General features: G+C 44.0%; 1 protein-coding gene across 1 annotated transcript in view; it reads right to left on the minus strand.

The window, feature by feature from the left end:
* The window catches only part of LOC119161503 (dual specificity mitogen-activated protein kinase kinase 7), a 65,161-nt gene that overhangs the window by 10,695 nt on the left and 34,405 nt on the right, over window positions 1–20,061 (minus strand). Inside the window, exons 5-8 of the mRNA XM_037414022.2 lie at window positions 13,595–13,747; window positions 4,507–4,587; window positions 413–555; window positions 296–341 (exon numbers count right to left, since the gene is read on the minus strand). Of these exons, the coding sequence (XP_037269919.1) occupies window positions 296–341; window positions 413–555; window positions 4,507–4,587; window positions 13,595–13,747 (423 nt within the window). The remainder of the gene's footprint in view (window positions 1–295; window positions 342–412; window positions 556–4,506; window positions 4,588–13,594; window positions 13,748–20,061) is intronic.

A 20,061-nucleotide genomic window follows, 5' to 3' on the forward strand; every position in this document is an offset into this window, starting at 1 on the left:
ATTGCAGGATCGAATACCGGCTGCGGCATTTTCGGCAGAGCAGAAAATGCTTGAGGTCCGTGTGCTTAGAATTAGGTGCAGGTGGTCAAAATGTCTGAAACCCTCCACTACGGCATCCCTCATGACCATATTGCAGTTTTGGGATGTTAAACACCAACACGTATATTGATACTCTCAATAATTTATCCTTCAGTTAATTCAAGCATCTATTCCTGTCTAGTGAAATCCAAATTAAAGAGATTTTCTACACTATATCAATATTTTAACCAGCTGACAACCACACAAAACTACCCACCAGAAGTTTCTTGTACTTTGGCCTCTTGTTGTAGTCTTTTGTGAGGCTGAAAAACAAGCAGAAAACATCAAAGCCAAATTTCAACAACTCCAGTTGCACAAAATAACATCAACTAACCACTGCCTGACGAAGGAGCAGAACTCCGGTGAAAAAGTGCCATCATCAGGCAATGAAGGAGGCTCATCTTGAAGGACTCTGCTTAGAACTTCAAAGTCAGTTTTGCAATCCTGGTAAGGAAACTGGCCAGTGGCAAGCTCAACCTGCAGGAAGAAGTTGGCAGCTGTAAACAACACTGCAACAAGAGCGCCATGCACGATGGCACAAGCTCATTTTTCTCAACGTACACCCAGGTTCTGTCCCTGCCGGCAGCACAGTATCGTATTGTCCACTTTACTTCCTTCACATTTATACCATAACTACTACAGTCGTGAACAACTTTTCTAGGCAATAAAAGAAAGATTACGAAGCCAAAGTGAGGCGTGTGTCCCCGCTGATGAATATAGTCCCACAACTGTGTCCATGTTTTCCGCGTGAAAAATCATACAAAACAACATTACTTCATTTTCTACATTAATGAAGAGACACAACACGCACCAAGGAGATATTCATATTTGTTTTAGTTTTTTAAACATCACCATTTTGCACATTTTATGTGCACATCACATCTAAATTAACGTCTTCCTCTTTGATTAGAAGGGTGCTCGTCACTCAGCAGCTATTCCGACAACTCGCCGAAAGAAGTTGTGACGAATTTCACTGACAAATGACCGTCTAAGCAGACGTAGCAAATTGCAGGCAGCGTTATCACTCCGATTTCAAACGTGAGCTGCATCGAACTACTTGGCGAAGTACACATGCAATGAATTTGCCCCTGTAGCTTTATTTTCATTGCAAAGAAAAGTTGTCCACGAGTATACAAACAATATCCCCCATACTTTCCTTGGCATTCATGTCTCTTACTTTTAATTAGTACAAACAAACAAACAAACAAACAAATGAAGAAACAAAAAATGAGCCCATAAAATTTCTCTCTTGTTCATATATTCAACAATGTTCATGACAGTTTTGGAAAATATCTAACGGTCACAAAGACTTCCAACACAATAAATGGCAACACCATTCTCATTAAATGTAAGTGCTTTTGTTTCTGAATACAAATAAATAATGTATAGAGAAAACATCAAGAACCATCAACTGCACCTCCCAATAACTTGATCATTTTAAATGGCATCATATATAGAAACAGGTGATCAGAAACAATCCAAGAAGCTTAGCCAAGATTTTGACAATCCCATGAAATGTAAAAGATTAACAGGCCTTGAAAATTGTAGTGAAATGATAATCGAAAAGCTGGTTTCTCAAGTTCCCACAAAAACTCATATATACAGTTGATTGATGATTGATTGATATTTGCAGTTTAACGTCCGAAAACCACCATATGATTATGAAAGTGGAGTGGAGTGGAGAGCTCCGGAAATTTCGACCACCTGGGGTTCTTTAACGTGCACCCAAATCTGAGCACACGGGCCTACAACATTTCCACTTCCATCAGAAATGCAGCCACCACAGCCGAGATTTGATCCCACGACCTGCGGATCAGCAGCCGAGTACCTTAGCCACTAGACCACCGCGGCGGGGCTCATATGTATGCAGTTGATTCCAGATATATCAAAGTTAAGCGGCTATATCGAATAGTGAAGAAGGACCATTGTAAATTTTACAAAGAAAGTACATGACATGTGCGCAAACATGTAGAACACCAAAAGACACACATATGCAATGTACCAAATGCACAGCCACACTAAAAAACCAGGAGATGCATTCCTTTTAATAAATAATGGTCACCTTATGACCGTGCTCAAAGGAGTTGTGAACCCTCTTTGTATGTGCATATGGCTAAAAGGTGGTGTCATTAAATTGCTTAAGTAGATTGCACAATGCATAGCAACTAAGTTTTTCATGCACAGAAATGAGAGGAATACAAAGTGATGGACTAGTCTGTACTAGCGGCAATGAAGCAGTGAGCTCATTCCAGTAGTTGTTGAATGGCTACTTTGTGGAGTTCCCAAAAAGCATATCTTTCAAATAGTACACCGTTCAACGACGCATGGAAGCACTGGTGTTCAGACTCCGAAACAACATTAGAAAGATACGGCCCGCTGACAGCATTATCATTGGTTAAAGACAGCTCTCAAGGGCCATTGTTTTGCATCCTGTAAGTGCCTGACCCGCCAAGAGCAGGCAAAAGCTTAGAGCTTTCGATACCGCGTTGGGCGCCAGTGTAGTGTACACGTATCCCGAAGGAGTACGGCCACTAGCGTGGTTCCAGTATTAGCGAGCAGCAGGGCATGCGTTAACCGTTGCCGTGGTGAGAACACGGTACTGCTCAAGGTCGCAACACTTTATTGTCTGTGGCAACACCAGAAATGCAGTACAGAGCCCGTTGCAAAGGCGCGGCGAGAAGCAAATGGGCTGATCTACACTACAGGCGAGAAGTACTACACAGGGGTGCCGCGAGCCCGTCTCTGTGGTAAAAGTGATTCACAGGGACACCGGGACACAGGGCCTGGTTGCTCGAGCGAGAGCAAAGGCGCTCGCAATGGCTTCGCAAAAATACGGGTCGGCGTAGCCTGGCCACGCACTAGGACACCGCACTGCTCTTCGGCCTAGCGTTCGGTAGGGGCGACAAAAGGTAAGCCTTCGCCCCAGGCGCAAGGCATCGTTAGTGAAGTCCGGAAGGGCCCCAAACAAAGGGAGCCGACGAATAAAAAAGAAATGCGTGCTTACCCCATGACCTCCCGGAGAGGTTCTCTCTCACTCCCGACGCGCACGCGCAATACGTTCCGGAAGGCTTTGCGCACGGTGCCACAGTCGACATCCCCTACCAGGTGAGAGGGGCTAAACGTCACTCCTCGCTCTGCCAGTGCGGCACACCGTAAAGGAGGGAAGTCATGTCGGGACATGAGAAGGCAGAAAGAGTCGGCAAAGCCCACGCAAAGGAGGTGGGCTAGCCTCGATTCCCACAACTGAACTGGCTAAATCTAGAAAATGACCACCATTGGATGCAGTGAATAAAAGAATGAAATTTAGACATTGCTTGGTCATAATTTCAAGGCTTTCTATGTTGCACTTGCTCATACTGATAGAGCCGGAAGAAATCTAACAGAATGCTGTAGGGCATCGATCAGAGTTGCCAGTCATGGTTATACGTTGCATCAGTAGAATGAGTGAAAGTGCCGCAAAGGTGCTAGTGGCAAGAAAGATGCAAAAAACACTGTGCTATGAACTATAGTAAACTAAATATTCTTTGTAAGTAAAGTTGGTTTATTTTACTTATGTGTAAAATATTCTGCTTCTGAGAGCAAAGTGGCAGATGGGATGCTTGACCCGTTTAGGTGGCAAATTTCGAAAGATTTTTTTAGCCTCGAGTAATGCTTGCAGCCCACTCAAAACTAATTCACACAACTTGAGCACCTGTTCAAATTCATTTTATGAAGAAACGTAACAAGGCTGACTAAAATACTTATACATTTGATCAGATAGCATGAAATTATGAACATTTCAGTACATTATTGTGTGTTGCACTGTAAGAAGACTAAGAAGATAGTCCCACATCAGAGAATGTTCCCATGTTAACTTTCTTTTTAACCTACTTGTGTTGTACACACTAATTTTTTTTCTTTTAGGCTTTTGCTGTCATCAAATATAAACTCCTTACTATTTGGGCCTTCACTATGGTTTTAACAGTACATCAACAGAAATGTTGGAATGCCGGTCCATGCAGAGGTGTTTCTTTACACTTCCTTGCAAGTGCTAGCGTAAGGCATGGAACTTCTGATGTATCAATACTTATGTAAGGATGGAACTGCTAACCAACTTAAACAAAAATCAAAACCTCGTACACATTGACTGATCGATTGATATATGGCGTTTAACATCCTGAAACCACCATATGATTAAGAAAGACGCCGTAGTGGAGGGCTCCGGAAATTTCGACCACCTGGGGTTCTTTAACGTGCACCCATATCTGAGCACACGGGCCTACAACATTTCCGCCTCCATCGGAAATGCAGCCGCCGCAGCCGGGATTCGATCCCGCGAACTGCGGGTCTGCAGCCAAGTACCTTAGTCACTAGACCACCGCGGCGGGGCAAAAAACCTCGTACACACCACCACATAATAGTTTTCATATTATTTTAGCAGATACTCACCATAGATATGCCAAGACTCCACACATCAGCCCGAATATCATAATCGGGTTTTGTAGGATCTGGTGGATCAATGCGCTCCGGCTGGAAAAAAAATTGATCAGTAAATACCTTGAAAGTTAGCCAAAGAAGGAAGCCCCAATGAAAATGCAGGCTACTAGAATTTTTTATGAACAGACATTTGTATCAACCTTTGACACAATTGTTGAAACAATGTGAAAGAAATGAAGTAATAGAATTATAAAAAATGCTGCAGTTACATAATTCAATATACCCGTTGGCCTAAGTGGACTTTCAATCAAAATAGTCAAACACAGGACACTCCCAGAAACTAGACTATAATTAATTCAATACATGAGACAAATCACTTTATTTCAATTTTGCTATACGCCTTTGCTGGATAATCAGTAGAGCATGACTGGCCAGGACGCAAGCACATGACCAAAATGGCAAACTATCATGACCACAATGGTTGTACACTCAAACCTCAACATACCTAACCTAGACATAACGAAATATCGGTAGCAACAAAGCAAATGAAGATAGTCTTGCAATAGCTATAGTGTTAGGAATGAACCTTTATAACGCATTTTCAAATATAATCTACTTGATTTCATGGAAGATACAATTTCGTTATAATGAGGTTTGAGTGTAGTATGTATGTGTTGTGCTAGGGGCCAGTAAATGTACAGAACACATATAACGCATTTTCAAATATAACTTACTTGATTTCATGAAAGATACAATTTCGTTATAATGAGGTTTGAGTGTAGTATGTATGTGTTGTGCTAGGGGCCAGTAAATGTACGGAACACATATTGCTTGCGAAAAAACAATTTTTGGCCCGACTCTGGCAGATACTATTGACGACAAAACAACATTCACAATGAATGATTACTATTTCTACCAAATTCTATTCAATGCCTGTATCAACTAGATACAAAACAAAGCTCTGTTCATGAAATCAACAACAACTTACTGCTGCAGACATCCCATTGCATAATGCGGCAGTAGAAAAGTATTAACAATGACTGAATGACAGTAAGACTTGACCTACAGAAGCTGGCTCATCAGGCAAGTTATTTCAGATTATCAGGCAAGATAGTAGCAGCAGGGTTGTGTCATTGGACATGGCTCGGAGAAGCAAAACTTTTACTTTTATGTTGATGGGGGCATGCTTGCCAGGTTGCAATAAGCTGTGCCAGACTGGATTTTTCTAGCCTGTTGGCAGGCAAAAAAGTTGGCTTGGCTATTGTAGAAATTGAACATAAATGTGTGTAGCATATCATAAGATGCAACTTTAGCAAGTATTTAGGGTGCCGGGCATATACAGTTAAATCTGCTTATAATAAACCTCCATATGACGAATTCCTCGACATAAGTTTTTTTATTCCCCACCGTTACTCCATAGAAGCACATGTATTTGTGACCTCTGTGTAGAAAAGTGTCATCCCTGATTAATGAATTTTTACCACGAACAAGCTAGGATTTATGCCTCAGATTTTTGTCATTTTGGCACGAGCATGCATCTTCTACGGTTGCCCTGGCGCCGACAAACACGAAGCAGTGGCGGTGGGCTCGTGGCCCCCAGCAACTTCCAGGCAAGAGCGAGCACTCGTTCGTGAGCGCAGGTGTGTGCGAGGCGGGCATGCGGGTCCACGCCTCTCCTACAATAACCATTGTAAATCACACGCTTTTCAAAAATGCCATAGTCAACATTTTGTAATTCTTGCTTGTTGTGTACAGTTATGCTTGCTTGCTGCGTTTTTTTGTTTTGCCTAATTTTGTATAAGATGTTTGTTTCATATGTTTTCTCTCCCTGCTTTTTTTGTTATTCTTATTAATGTACCCACTTCCCTCTATAATGCCATTGGCCCTGAGGGTATTGCTAATAAATAAATAAATAAATAAATAAATAAATAAATAATGTGAGGCTTACGGTGGAGCAGTTCGCCGTCGTCTACCATTCCTGCCGCTGTGGGCGCATGCACAGGGATATGCCCTCCCCCTCCCCCTATTCGAAAAACAAAATAAAAGTAGTATTGCGCTGGCACTGTGCCACGCTTTTAGTTAACATTACATAAGTGAGGCTGCGCTGCATAAGGAAGGGCACTTTACCGAATAGTTTCCCTGATGTCCATGTCGGTCACTCATAGTTTTTGGCACCGTGCGCACATACGTGGTATCACTGCGTGTGCATAGTGTAGCCCCTGATGACGTTCAGCTTTTTTTCTTTCTCTTTTTTTTTCCACACGAACGACGGTGCATGCCGTCACTACCAAGGGGATGTCATATTAAGCGCTGATGGGAACTCTCCGAGACCACTGTAACGACAGATTTTCGGAGGTCGACTCGTTACATGCTCCCGTTTTGTGCCGCGCCGCGAGTTTGCGGAATTGTAGCCTTTGTTATTAGCCGATTAGCTCTGTGAGCAACATAATGTCGCATTGAATGCAATGCAATGAACATGATAGCAACGAATTGTAATGCTATACTAAGTAAGGCTGACAGCAACTCTTTTGGATCTGATATCACAGAACTCCTACAAAACGCTTGTTTAAGCAAATATGGTGGCTCCAAAGAGAAGTGCTCTTTTCACACAGTCTCTTCGCGTTGAAAGCACACTGATGCTTGCCGAGATAGCATGCGCGCCAATGATAGCGACGACGCCCTTAAAGGTCAACTCCGGAAATTTTTCTAGGTCAATTGATCTCAATGACATTCGCTGGGTACGTTTTATTTGCACGTTTTCATCATTTCTGCCCAACTACAGGCTTCAGAGATACGCAGATTTTTTGTGAGTGAATTTTATAGATTGCTCCGACTCTACCAACTGGCTTCCATCAACTGGCTTCCAACAATTACTGGGAACATTGCGCTTGTGTGCCAATGCTTACATCAAAGCGACGGAACCGATGAGCTAGTAAATCGTCTGCTGTTCTCAAGGCGATGATTGTGTGTTTTGCTTGTGCAACACTTCGCTGGTTCGGTGCGCAAATTTCAGTTCGTTGTGAGCTTGCTAGCGATAGGTGGCATGTGGTGTTGCATTGTGGTTGCACACGATTCCTTGTATAATTATCTGAACATTCAGCGAACACTCAAAGGCTATGATTACCCTTTGTTTTGATATTATATGATGTTTTAGCTAGCAGTGCCAGCTCACTTCATGGAAACTGTGTTAATACAGTACTGGCAGAAGAGAATCCATGCGTGAAAGTTACGGCAGTGTACTAAGCGAGCACATTACTGCATGGAAACACTTTTTTATAATGTACACAGTGCACACCATGACTGGGCCTAACGTGTTGTGCCAAGATACACCAAGTTGCTGAATTAACTTCTCTCAGCCCTGCCACTATTGCCAGACATATGCACTCTTCCTATAGCAATATTAAGAGGCTTCAAATAGTTCGCGAACTTCTCAGTGATAGCATTTTACCAATCACGGCCCCACAAACTTGAGCGGCCTGGACAGGTGAGACGCCATCTGACAGTGGAATGCACAACCAGCAATCGCCGTTCCTCTTTGGCAATATTACTTGGCCTTCACATCCGTCTGAATTTCAGCTGTCCTTTTTCGACAGCTCCGAAGAGCTTGTGCACATAGCACACTAAGTAACAGACATGGTGCGGCCGTTGCAATGGGGTTACCCTTCCCCTGAGCATTTGCTCTTCGCAGATTTCGCAGGCAGCTTTCATACTTCGCGCTCGTGAGGCTGGCATGCATTGCACGGATTATGGTTTGCATGGTTTTTACCAACGCTTATGTCACACGATGATAGTACTGCAGCTGAGTTTCAGTGTTGCACTTTTTTAAGGGTTCGTACAGGTTTTCAAAGAGCAAATTCAAGGATATTCAAGGGCTTTCCAGGACCTGTGGCAAGTTTTTCAAAGACTAAAAGCGGCACGCAATGTTGAAAATTTTTTACTCTAAATGTTTCAAAATTGACTCATTTTTATTGCACTTTATAGTACATGCATACTGCAATTATAGCAAACATGTCTAGTCTGCAATTCAGCTCACTTAAGCTTCACCGCTCGCAGAATAAAAAAAGAGCCAGCACTGAAGAGCATTAAGAGTCTCTCACTTCGTTTGTTCGTGATTTGACACAGTAAAACTTTATTGCTCATGCAGATTTGGAAAACAATACCGTATCAACTGACGCCGAATTACTGTTTCAGAAATGGAGAGTTGGTCAGGTCGATGTTGATCCGTACCTGCCAAGTTCAAGGATTCTGAATCTGGGCGACCTCCGCAACGTGAAGAGGAAGAGGGGGTTTCGCACCAATTCATTTCCACACTTTCTTTTTTTTGCACACAAAAAAAAAAACATTGTGAATAAAGGGGGGGGGGGAAGGGGGGTGTCAGTAAACATCAGCGTTGCGCAGTGTCGTATCGACTTGGAGTGGCTGAACACCCGAGAGTAGGGTTTACCAACTACAGTAAAAAGTGCGAGTCTCAAAAGAGTGCAAACATACTACTTGTATCTCTCAAAATTTTTAACATCAAAACAGCTAGCAAAATCTATTTCTGTCAAAAGAACTCTTGTATGTCTTCCTGGGACACACGCGAATGAACGAGACGACGCAGCCGGTTGGCGGGATGGCTCGAAGCTTTGCTTAAGGCCAACTGAAAACTTAACGTCTAAGTATAGCCAAAGCACCCAGATCGACAGGAACAACATGACTTATTCTTTTGATGGAATGCCAAACGCTTTTAATAATTTTTACATCTTTATCGCCTCTACCACTGTGTTAACTACATCTGCAACCGCGACTTCGCACGTCGTGGTCGCTGAAACCGGTAGTTTTGTATTCAACCCACAAGTGTATACCTTCAAAACCATTTTTGTTTTTGTTATGACTGCATCTGCTGCGATTTTGTCCGCTGTGTTTGTGGATGGAATGCAATGTTGCTTTAACTGGTCGTGTGTTGAAGGCACGCGCACTTTTGGAGTTCTGTAACGTCGTTGCCACACGTGATCATGTCAAGCGCAACCACGGTTTCGTCCACAGCAGTTGTGGCAAACGATAATCGCAGTTCTGACAGTGCGTGCGTGCATGGGTCGCGTAACTTTGAATGAAAAGTGTCGGAAACCTATTGCAACAGGCATCAACGCCCGCCGATGATTGAAGCGCAACTAAGTGAGGAGGGGACAAACAACCAAAACTAAAAACTCAAAATATTTTTTTTTATCAAATAGACATAATTTTACATATGTCAAAGTTAACTATACACTTGCTTTACGATGTATCGCACACATAGCGAAATGGTTGATTGCCTCAATTCTTCGTTGAGTGCCATACATGGGGATGGGGGGAGGGGGGTGTCTCCTGGCAATTTGCTTTCTGAGCTTGTGTTTAGTTCGGCGTATTCTTTGGTTCGGTGCACTGCTAGGCCAACAAGGCATTGCTTATTTTTCTGTGGTGGTTTCGTGCGTCCCTTCAGTATTTTACTTATTTTTTATGTTCTGTTTACTGGGGCGACATTCCGGAGCTGAACTAGCTCACAGAATGTGTAGATAGCCGCTTCTGCGACTGCTTTCACTGGCGCGTGGCCAGCGTGCTCTCACCTTTGTGACGGTGAACGCGACATGCTAAGCAACGAGACGCTGTACTCCACGGCTGCTAAAGCTACACTTTCAAAGCTGCTGTCTTGCTGCAGTGGTTTTCGACGATTGAGCAATGTGAGTTTTCAAACTATAAAGCTATTGTGCTCGTGAACAGTTGTCTCGCAATTGCATTGGCGAAGTCTTTGTGCATATTGTAAGTACGTCATTTGGTTAATAAAACAACTTTGCTTTCTCAATATTTTTTTTATCAATCCCGCATGCAATTAGTGAGCCATAAGTTCAATAAAACCACGTATCGTTGACAGCACGTGAAAGGTCAGCCCCCAATTAAGAAAGATTGCAATTTCGCGCCATGTAGTGCAAATGCGCGGTGTCGCTACCACTTTCGGCTGTGATGTCATATTTTAATTTTATGCTTTGTTTGCTGTTAGTTGTCCCTTCCTTCCATAGATGGCGACAGTGGCAACAAGCCACCAACTACTGGATCTATGGGCTTCTATAGAAGTTACGCTACCAGTTTACATTTACCTTGGCGCGTGCACTGGCCATGTGTCCTTCCAAAGCTTCGACCAAGCTGCCCTTGGCACTAAAGTTCATACGACCCGCCGCGATGAGAAAAAGAGCTCGGATCATCTGAACTTTGGCCCAATAAACATAGTGGAACTTGGCTGAGGAACTTCACAAATTCGTATAGCTGTCGGTTTCGCATCATTGAGATTCTACTGTGACACCTCCTAAATTCATTCACAATAAAATGCGATGGGTTCACAAAAAGCCTGGATTGGATTGGGCTGCATTTTCGTCAATGCGGCCAGATCACACACAGAAATTTCAATTTCTGGGAGACTTTCCTGACAGTCGTACGAACGTAAGAACTGTTCAAAATTCGGGAGACTTTGCAGGTATGCCGGTCTACCACATAAAGGAGGCCGCAATGTCCATTGGCAGTGCTCAGGAAATTCAAGAATTTTCAAGAATGGGAAAAAATTGCAGGACTTTCAAGAGCCTCAAAAACACATTTTTCAAATTCAAAGGTTTTCTAGATATTCAAGGGCCAGCACACATCCTGTTTTTTTTTTGCTTATTTGAAATTATTCTAAACTTTGCCAAGTATTTATTTTATCAGGCCCAGGCCGAAGCATCTGGGGAACATAAAAGCACCATTACTTTGACCGGAGTTGGCCTTTAAAATCAAAGTTCACCATTGCTACTCGAGCGACCCCATCCCTCGTTTTTTCATGCTCATTCAAGACAGGTGGTTTCCTTTCAAACATTCGACGGCAGTTCTAAAACGTAGTGGGGATGTTTCTATATGCACCCTCCAAGCGATAGAGATGGGCCGGCTGGCTCATTTAATCTCTCCTTCATAAAGCACTCATGCGCTTTTACCTGCATAAAAGTTACGATGCGCGCAGGCATGTTATCAATTTGGACTTGTTATAAAACATGGCGGCGAATGCCAACCGCAAAGTGTCCATATAATTAAATAAAAACGCAGTTCTTTACCGCTAAATAAGTGTTTTGGGTTAGTTCTGTTTCCAGTTCTCTTTTTTGTTGAATTTGTGCGTTCTTTGAATTTTCAAACTGAACCTCCATATCACGAAATTCTCTTATAATAAATTTTTCCTGAAATTTGTGAATTTCGTTATATCTAGGTTTAACTGTAACCACTATACAAAAAAACACCCGTTAAGATGAACTCTATTAAGACGAATTCTTGTTTAAGATGAACAACACGGGAGTGCTTGTTTGGTTTCCCATAGATTCAATGCAAAAAAAAAAAAATCTGTTTAAGACGAACCGTCTAACAGGCCTCTTCTATCAAGATGAACTCTCACAGCAACTAACAACGACAGGGATTCTGCACAACAAAGATTATAGCCTACCGTCTTGTTTTATGGGAGAGGGGGGGGGGCTTCAGGCAAACAAGAAAAGGTAAAATGAATAAAAAAAATTTTCCTAGTGCAAAGCTAATCGAAAGCTAATTGCAACATTGAGGGATGAAGCGAGACAAGTGGGAAAGAAAGGTCAGTGCATAAAGCTGGTATCTCCCTCACCCCTAGCCTGTGGGTAGGGAAAGGGCTGGATTTATCAGCAAAAAAAGTAACAGAAAACGTTAGTCCTTTCGTATTCTCCTCACATTCTTCAGTTCTTTAACAGGAGAACAGTGGAGAACAGAACACAAGAGCTTTGCTAGAGGGGAAAATGCAAGGGAAGAGGGGGAGAGGGCAAAAGACAGCCAAAAGAAAGTGAAAACAGGAACAAACATTTTCTGTACATTATAATCGCATGAAGCGAAATTCGCACGTGCAGTGCTAGCACTCCCATCAGAGGAGTCAGACGCATTGTCATCACCATCACACAATGGCACCTGAGCGCATGTTGTGGTCAGTTTGCATTGATTTGCATAGGGCCTGTGCGCGTCATACCTGTTCCCACAGAGACGAAGCAAATTGGGATGCATCATTTTCATTATGAAAGTGCACAACAAAGGTAGGCCATTTTGCACACTAAATATGGCTGCCTTTTTTGCGTGCTCGAAGCTTGTGATTGTGAGTCGTGTAAACGGAGAACTTCAGCTGCATGTCGTTCTGGAGAAGTTACTGCGGGCTGAAAATAAAACCTCAAAGAAATGCTTGCACGCTTTCATAAGCAACTTGGTGTATCTTGGCTTTATAAAGGTAGCGGTATGCAATGGAGGCATATCCAAAAGTGATAGCAAAGCCAGTAAAACAGCCTTTCTGAAGGTGAACAGCCACAAGAATAAATTTTTTGTTCTTTGGAAAAAAATTGTTCTTGTCTCTTCCTTTTTATGTTCTTCTAATAATTAAAATAGAGTCGTGCTACAGATTTATTGTTAAAATGTGTAGCAATTTATTCATGAGCCTATTTAAAATGAACTTGCAAAATCGAGTACTCCACTTGAAAGCACAGTTTTTATCAAGCTTTGCCAGATAGATGCTTTTCATGTTCCTTTCCAGCCCATTATGACTATGCTTAATTCAACATTTTCAAGCAACATATTTGGGCATACTTGGAGTGTTAGCATTTGGTTTTTGGGGGCACTTCTGATAAGCCAAACTCCTGATAAGACGAACAAATGATTGTGGTCCCTTTGTGCTTGCCTTAAAGGGAGTCTACTGTATTTCAAAAAACTTTTAAAATTTGTTCATTGCCATTGTCAATTTGACCCTATGCTGGCTCTTTCATTTTATTTGAACGATCTAAAAATTTAAATTTGTATGTTGTTTTACCGTGCATGTGATTTTGCCAGCAAGATTCCTGGGTGTCTGCACAGCTCCTGATCATGCATGAAGACCGCGAATTCTTTGTTACCTATGCAATAGTGGACTGCTTTCATTTCTACAAAGTGACCCCAGAAAAACTTTTTGTCTAGAAGCTCACTGTGACTGAAGCAATGAAAGTAAAAACTATACGAGGCATTTTTTCTTCCAAGAGAGCCAAGTCCACTTTAAAAAGAAGAGAAAAATGATTCTGAAGTGATGAATGCAACTCACAGCCATGTATGCTGCACAACCAGCAGAGCGTGTGCGTGCCTTGGAGTCCACAAGGCGGCCACTAATACCGAAATCGCAAAGACGAACGCGACCTTGTCTGTCAAGTAGAACATTGGATGGCTTCACATCTCGGTGGATCAGGTCATGGCTTTCCTGCATGAATAAAACACAATATAAAAACCACAAGCAGAAAGGCCGGAACTTTTTTTTCTAGTAGTTTCAACAAAAGTTCTTTATTTCTTTATTAAAGATACTTTCGAGGCCTGAAGGCACAACGAAAAGAAGTGCGCATAAACAATACAAGTGCAGGTCGAAGAGGGAAAAAGAAAATTTACAGGATATCTTGTACAGCGAGCTTGAAATTTTTTTATCCATTATGCACGCCACAGAGGTGGAAAGGTGGTTCCAGGAGGTGCTTGTTCTCAGAACAAACTAGTCGTTGCACAATCTAGTGCAACAGGATGTTAGGCCCACGCTATAGCGATGATCAGTCCTTGATGATATGTAATGAGAAGGATGAAATAGGCCGTCCTTAAAATGGCTGTTATATAATGATGGATTGTGCAAAGCAGGTAAAGGCGTGACAATTCGCGGTGCAATGAAAGGTCAGGCAAGTCTAGAGTGCTTAACATGGATGCGACACTGGAATGACATGAATTATCTGATAAGATGAAAGATTATGCCTGAATAGTGTCTCTTTACAAAGCAGTATCGACACCTGGTATGGCTCTGTGGTAGAAACCTTGTATACCACGCAGAATGCTTGGGTTCAATTCCTGGTGGGGCCCTGATATTTATTCTTTGCATTCGTCGAGTCAACGCTGCCAGTGCCAGCTTCTTTCTTAACTCTCTCGTGTTAGAATTACCTAAGTCTGTTCTTGCCATGCCTGGGTACACATAAACTGTCCATCACCTGCGGCATACACACACCCGTGGTTTGTGTCTGCTCATGTCTGCCACTCATGTCTGGCAGAAAGGGTTTGATGATGTACACGACCGGATTGTCACATTCTTTTTGTCATTACCAGTGTGCCATACTCCTCAAACCGTCTTACCCTCCCATAAGTATTTGGGTTTGCCCATAGTTGAGGGCGTCATCACAAGAGCACCCAGACGGAGGCGGCTAGATAGATACCCCTTTACTCTCATAATTAGTGCATCCCTAATATTTCACCATCTTGGGCAAATGTTCCGTTGGGATGGGCTACAATAATTATACAGTCGAGTCAGCTTATAACAAACTTGAGCATGATGCGGCATCTGCTCGCTGTGTCCGGAAGTTCGTAGTTAAATGAAACACAGCTTTAAAAAAAGTTTTGAGTGAAAATTTTTTTCCTAAAAAAGTCTGTGATACACGAGTTTGAATGAACAGAAGCGATACGGATGTCCTCGAGTTTATTTAAAGCGGCAGCGTGCTCCTCGCCGAGGCCTGTGGCATGTACAAGCTGCCCGAGGCCATTAGCACAAGCACGCTTGTGAGCACTGGCTCCAAAGTTTTGTCGTCATCATCCGATTCCTCCAGATCGCTCTTGCCGTTCACTTTATTCGCAATGCTTTTATCCCTGCACAGTTTCCCAGTGTTGGCATCATGGTCCGCCGTAATGAAATCATGTAAACAGACGTCCGTCCCGCCCTCCCATGTCGACGACTCACTGCCACACATCGCCATCGGTGTGGTCCTGTTCGGAAGCTTCAGGCTCGGCATAGGGTCCCACATGAACAAAGTCAGCCTCACAAAAACAGTTTCACACACATGTAGCCGTCACCAACGTTGGCCGTCACCGCCACCCACTAAACTTTCACCATCTCCACAGCTGAATACAGGGACACCTGAAGCGGCAAGTTGGGTGCCGGACGGTCAACAGATATGAGCAAACGATAAGCCTTAAATGAGCGGAGTACGCCCAAGCCAAGCAGTCCCACACTAGCGACGTTTTGTTGAGCGGCAGAAAAAAAGATGCGGAAGGCCATCCTGACCACACATCCACACCAAACAGTGAGCAAGATGAGCAGCGCGACATAGAAGCGAGCATGCGTGGAACTGCTCTGGCCCCGTGTCTAGTCAGAAAACGGAACTTCTGAATTCAAGCCAGTAGCTAGCGTGGTTGGCGTCGCGGAGCAGTGGGGACGGGCGAAGGTGTTGCGAGAGAGTGAAGTGGGGGTAATGACACCCCTGTAAAGTTCTTTGCCCCATGTGGCGCACGTGTCTCGCCCAAAAGCCGCATTTCGGGTTACAACTACCGGGTGGTCAGTGGCACTGATTATCACTGTCATCATCATCATGGTTGTTACAGTGGTAGCGCCGGCGGTGACCCCTGGCGGAAGCAAGCCTTGGTGACGGGCGAGAGTTGAGCGAGGCTCTTCTGCGCGTGGCGCTTGCCGCGAACAGTTGTCTCTAGCGTGGGTCCTCGGCGCGTGGCCCCGCAGGCCTGCGCGCCGAGGGGCCCACATGGTAAGTCAAGCGTTGGCGATGCTGCCTTGGGTGTGTTATTGTGTGTTTGTCATGTTATTGTGTTTGTCATGTTTTGGAGTGTATGGAAATTGTGTGTAAGGATGTCCTAGTGGGTTGGTCACGATTGGTGCATCATTTGGCGGATGATATTGTCTAAATTAGTTGAATAAATGTGTGTACGTTTGGTTTGTACCGATCGCGACTGCTGTGTCCGTTCACTCCAAGAGCGTGGCGTGGCGCTCGCTCACCTCGTCAAGACCCCACAGGGGGAGCATACGGCGGGGAGGCGACCTTAAAAACCAAAACACGCGGGAAGAAGGCAAGTCGGGTAGCTTGCTTGCAGGGTCCACAAAACTCACAACTCGTGCGTAGGAGAACATGGGACTGCGCGCGCAGAGGTCAAAGAATCGCACTGTGGTGCCAGCGGACATGTGCAGCCCCGCCAATTTCAATTATTGGCAATTCGTTCTGTATAACAGTCACTTTTACGCTTCTGCATGCGTGCCTAGAGCGAAGTGAGCGAGAGCAGGTCATAAACACAGAATGAGTCGCAAATAATAAAAGTCGGTAGGACGTAGCGCAAGCTCTTGCAAAGACCGCTCTTCGAAAGATCGGTGGTAGTGTGAAAACACAAGGCTCGTCTGGTGATGCACAGAGCAGTGGGGGGGCCATTGGTCGGAGGGGGCATGTAGCAAAAAACGGTCAGGGAAAACGACATCTAGAGGGCTGCCCAGGCAGGTTCAGCGTTTAAAAATAACAGGGGTGCAATAGCCGAAATACAATTTCGAGCAATTTTTGTAGCAGCAAAATGTTACTTTTGGAGCACTAAAATTCGAATTTGAAGCAGGTTACAAAAAAATAACATGCATTTTTTATAATAAAATACCAAATTTGGATCATTATAAAAAAGCAATACATTTAAAAAAAATGTAAAAACAATTCAACATAACCTAAATCGCGCAGTGTGAACATGAGCTCTGCTATTTGAATGAAAGTGGTATTTTGAACCACCCCACTGAGCAATGAATGGTAAAGTGAGCAATGAATGGTAAAGTCAATATTAGCATTTGCTACACCTGTCAAATCATTCGACAAACTCTGTAAATTTAAATATGGATCTGCCAAGCTAGCGACTTCGACATTCGGGAAATTTACAAAACCGCAAAGTAGGGCCGGCAACAAAAAAAAAAGGCAAACAATTGTTTTTTTTTTATCAAAACAGGAACGTCGAAGCAGGCGCCAAATGACTGCCAGTAACTTATTTAGACGTCAGTGATTATACTGGTACTCAAAATTATGCAGCGTACAAACGCATGAGTAATTGAATAAAATGTGCAATGTCCTGTGACTAGTCCTAACAGCCCCTTCCAAATTTTAACGCACTTTTCTGCAGGGCATCGGTGTATTGCAGCGAAGGTGGATTAAGCATTGATTTGATTGATATGTGGGGTTTAACATCCCAAAACCACCATATAATTATGAGAGACGCCGTAGTGGAGGTCTCCAGAAATTGTGACCACCTGGGGTTCTTTATTGTGCACCCGAATCTGAGCACACGGGCCTACAACATTTCCGCCTCCATCGGAAATGCAGCCGGGATTCGATCCCGTGACCTGCGGGTCAGCAGCAAAGGTGGATCAAGCAAGCAGCATTCTCTGCACGGGTTACAACCAAGTCCAAGAAATGTCCGGCAAGTTGGGTGGTTTGGTAAAGATGCATAACTCATGTCGTCTACATCACTTCCTTTTGTCCCCATTTTTTGGCGTTAAGAATTTAAAGTTATCCAAGAAATGTTCTGACCGCTACACCTTCCCCCCCCCCCCCCTTTTTTTTCACCAAGGGGTTAGATGCCGCCTCATCTCACTTGCAAGGTGCTTTTAACCACGTAATGTAACAACAGCGCCCGCCTGTTAGGCCAGCATTGGTAACAAATATCTATCGCCAGGACCGTGGCCGGGACAACGCCAATTCAAAAAAAAAAAGTTTTATGTGCCACTGCTAAGCAATCAACGTGGTTGCTGGCAACGCCCGTGTTCGCAGCACGATCGAGCTTGTTCGTGGGAAGAAAATGCAGCATACGCTTCCAGCTTTAGTTCCTAACAAGCTATGGCTGCCTTTTCAGGCTAGAAAATTTATTTACATTTCCCAGATACGTTGGTGGCTATAGCAACACATTTGTGTCTTAAAGTTCCGTCATCCCGTCGATAGGTATCCGCTGCGGCAAGCGAACTAATGGGCACGCAGCGTTGTTACTTTATATGGTTGATCGCGTCTCCCGAGCCTAGGAAGGGTGCCTAGAATACCGTATCTACGAGCATAATTTGTGCAACACTAATATTTGGCAGCTTTGCTGAAAAAAAAGATATATATATATATATATATTTACTCGTATACTTTGCGCTCCCCGACCCGCCCGAGTCAGCTTGCCGGTGCGCGCTCCTTCGAACCTTTCGGTGTTTTGGCCACGTGTGCGCCTCCTCACTGAGCAGACCAGCGCAGTGAAACAGGCTGCGAGCACAAAGTACCTTCTTCTAAGGACTTCCCCGAACTAAGGTCCCTAAAATACCGCACCTGGACACACACCTGTTGACAGGTCGCCGGAACTGCTCGAGCGTCTGCCGCCCCCTATCTCCCAATCTTTACCACGGCGATAATGGCAAGAATCTACGCTCGCGTAGCTGCATCGGATGCGTACGAGGGCCTGTCGCGCAACTGACTCGTTCCCTGCATCCGCGCTGCAACGCACGCTTGGTCGATTTCGGAAGTTTAGGTTTTGCCATCCGGCCTATGTGTTTTGGTGGTTCCCTTGCGATGTACTACAGTAATTATATATACGGCGAAATTGAAGCTCGCTGTAGTAAATTTCACCGAACAAAATGAGAAACATGCGACCCCAAAGCACTTCAAGGAGACATACTTCAATGCGACAACCGGCGCGATTGAAAAACAGAGGAGTGCGTGTTTGCTAATGAAAGTTTCCTGCCACTGAAGGAGGCCTTTTCAAGTATGTGTGGATGCTTGGTTCTTCCTGTATCGCTGTGTTGTGGGACCTAGTTTCTCCTGGCATTGTCGAAAGAGCTTCGGGAGGGCCGTGGTAGCGGCCGCGATGATAATCCCCAATCGAACTTCGCGATCAGTGATTCTCGTTAGACCACGTGTGACCGGATCTGACTGGTTAAAGTAAGCACTAATTCTTTCAAAATTAACAAGTACACTATGTTTGTGCTCCAATTTATCTATTTTTTTTTATGTATACACTGCGCACGTTAGGACTGTGACAATATTTCGTATGCGCTCGCAAAATAACTGCGTAAGTTGCACACCGCAACCCCTTCTCGGGGCCCCAAAATCGTGAAAAAAAAGTGCGCAAATCATGCAAGTAAATACGGTATTATAAGTATATTCTAGGCACTATAGTTAGGATCTGCGGCTTTGAGTGATGGCGCCAACTGCAGGTGGCCGACGTGGCCGGCATTTCTCGCCGAAATTAGCACACATGACAGAATTTTGAGGCTGGCTGAACACTTTAGCGCAGTGTGGCACAATTTCAGCAAATTTCACGGTTTAGTCCCAGCTCAGCGCAACAATTGGGAATTGTATCGAATTAGCGCAATTGGTGCAGCTCTTGCACCCCTGCAATAGAAATCTATGCCTCGCCGATGGCTTATAGGTGGTCGAAAGTAGTTTCCTGAGAAGTCGCCGGAGCGCAGACTCTGTTCACTCTAACCGAGCGGCGACGCTCAGACACATTTGTTGTAAGTGCATGTGCAATTTTGTGCCATTGAAATAATGCATATTTCCATGGGGCATGGCTATCGCTCATTTTAAGCGAAAGTTCGTTTCAAGTGGGGCCGTTATATGTGGGCTCAACCGTATAGAGTTGAACTCCTTAATAAGAGACACTGATATACGAGACAAATGTGTGTAAGACACCCATATGCCAACAGTAAAATACGAGGAATAGAAAAAAGCATACGAGGTGCCCTGCTTATAAGAGACATTTTGTATAAAATAC

This window comes from Rhipicephalus microplus, chromosome X (genome assembly GCF_043290135.1).
Source record: "Rhipicephalus microplus isolate Deutch F79 chromosome X, USDA_Rmic, whole genome shotgun sequence".
NCBI classification, from domain to species: Eukaryota; Metazoa; Arthropoda; class Arachnida; order Ixodida; family Ixodidae; genus Rhipicephalus; species Rhipicephalus microplus.